This window comes from Volvox carteri (genome assembly GCF_000143455.1).
Source record: "Volvox carteri f. nagariensis unplaced genomic scaffold VOLCAscaffold_82, whole genome shotgun sequence".
Lineage (NCBI taxonomy): Eukaryota > Viridiplantae > Chlorophyta > Chlorophyceae > Chlamydomonadales > Volvocaceae > Volvox > Volvox carteri.
In genome coordinates, this window is record NW_003307625.1 from 437204 (window position 1) to 438206 (window position 1003).

Genomic DNA, 1003 nt, shown 5'->3' on the forward strand with positions numbered 1-1003 from the left:
GTACCCCCTCGACGGGGGCTATCTCCCCTGGACTAGCCCAGGGAGGGAGAGGCGGAGGAGGGTAGTAGTCTCAGGAGGCTGTTTGGCGTCTTGTGGTGTGAGCTCTTTGCGCTCTTTTTTGCGTGAGGATTTTTGAGCTTGGTGACCTCCCCAGCCCGGGAAGACTCGTCGGGCTCCCGGTCGCCCAAGTCCTGGTAGCGAGCTCTCTGAGATGCTCGGTTCGTTCGGTCGGCAGGAAGAGCCCCCCAGTTGCGACTTCGTTTATGTTAGGAGACCAACGGGCATAGATCCCGTCTAGTTGGAGCGCCAAACAAGCGCTGTTGCGTGCCGGCCGTCGTTTCCCGTGCGGCCTGACCCGGGGGCGGAGTGCATGAGACTAACCAGCCGTATGCACCCGCCCCCCGCGCTGTGCTTCGGCCCTGGGCCCCCGGCTTTTCAGCCCACAGTGTAATCAACGTCATACATACATACATGCATGCATACATGCACGCATACATACATACATACATACATACATACATACATACATACATACATACATACATACATACATACATACATACATACATGCATGCATACATTACATACACATAAGTACAGATACAGACATACATCCACGTAATCAGCCCACGAGCCCACGTTTCACACGTTTCGATTCCCCCCGCCCACCACCTCCTCCTCTCCCTTATCACCCACGGTCCCCGTCATTGCACGCTGTCGTACAATACATCCGTACATTTGTGCCTTTTTCGGTTGCTCTTGTTCAAGGTGCTGCTTAGGTTGCTGGCCCCCCCCCGCGCGCGCGCGTGTGCGTGTGTGTGTATTCATCAGGTCCTCCCCCTCCACCCACCAACTCGCACTCCATACGTCGAATCCAAAACCTCCCACCCACCCCCCCACCCCCCACCCCCACCCAAACCTGACCCGGGACCCGACCTTCCTTAGCTACCCGACCTCCCTTAGCTCCCTTAGCTAACTGGCGACCGGGGCCGCTTCCGCCCCC

General features: G+C 57.4%; 1 protein-coding gene across 1 annotated transcript in view; it reads right to left on the reverse strand.

Annotated features, from left to right (window-relative positions):
- Position 1: 1 nt before the first annotated feature.
- Positions 2–1003, reverse strand: part of VOLCADRAFT_107902 (uncharacterized protein) — a gene marked incomplete at its 5' end in the record, with an annotated part of 15378 nt that continues 14376 nt past the window's right edge. Inside the window, one exon of the mRNA XM_002957930.1 lies at positions 2–350. Coding sequence (XP_002957976.1) covers positions 267–350 — 84 coding nt within the window. The 3' untranslated portion in view covers positions 2–266. The remainder of the gene's footprint in view (positions 351–1003) is intronic.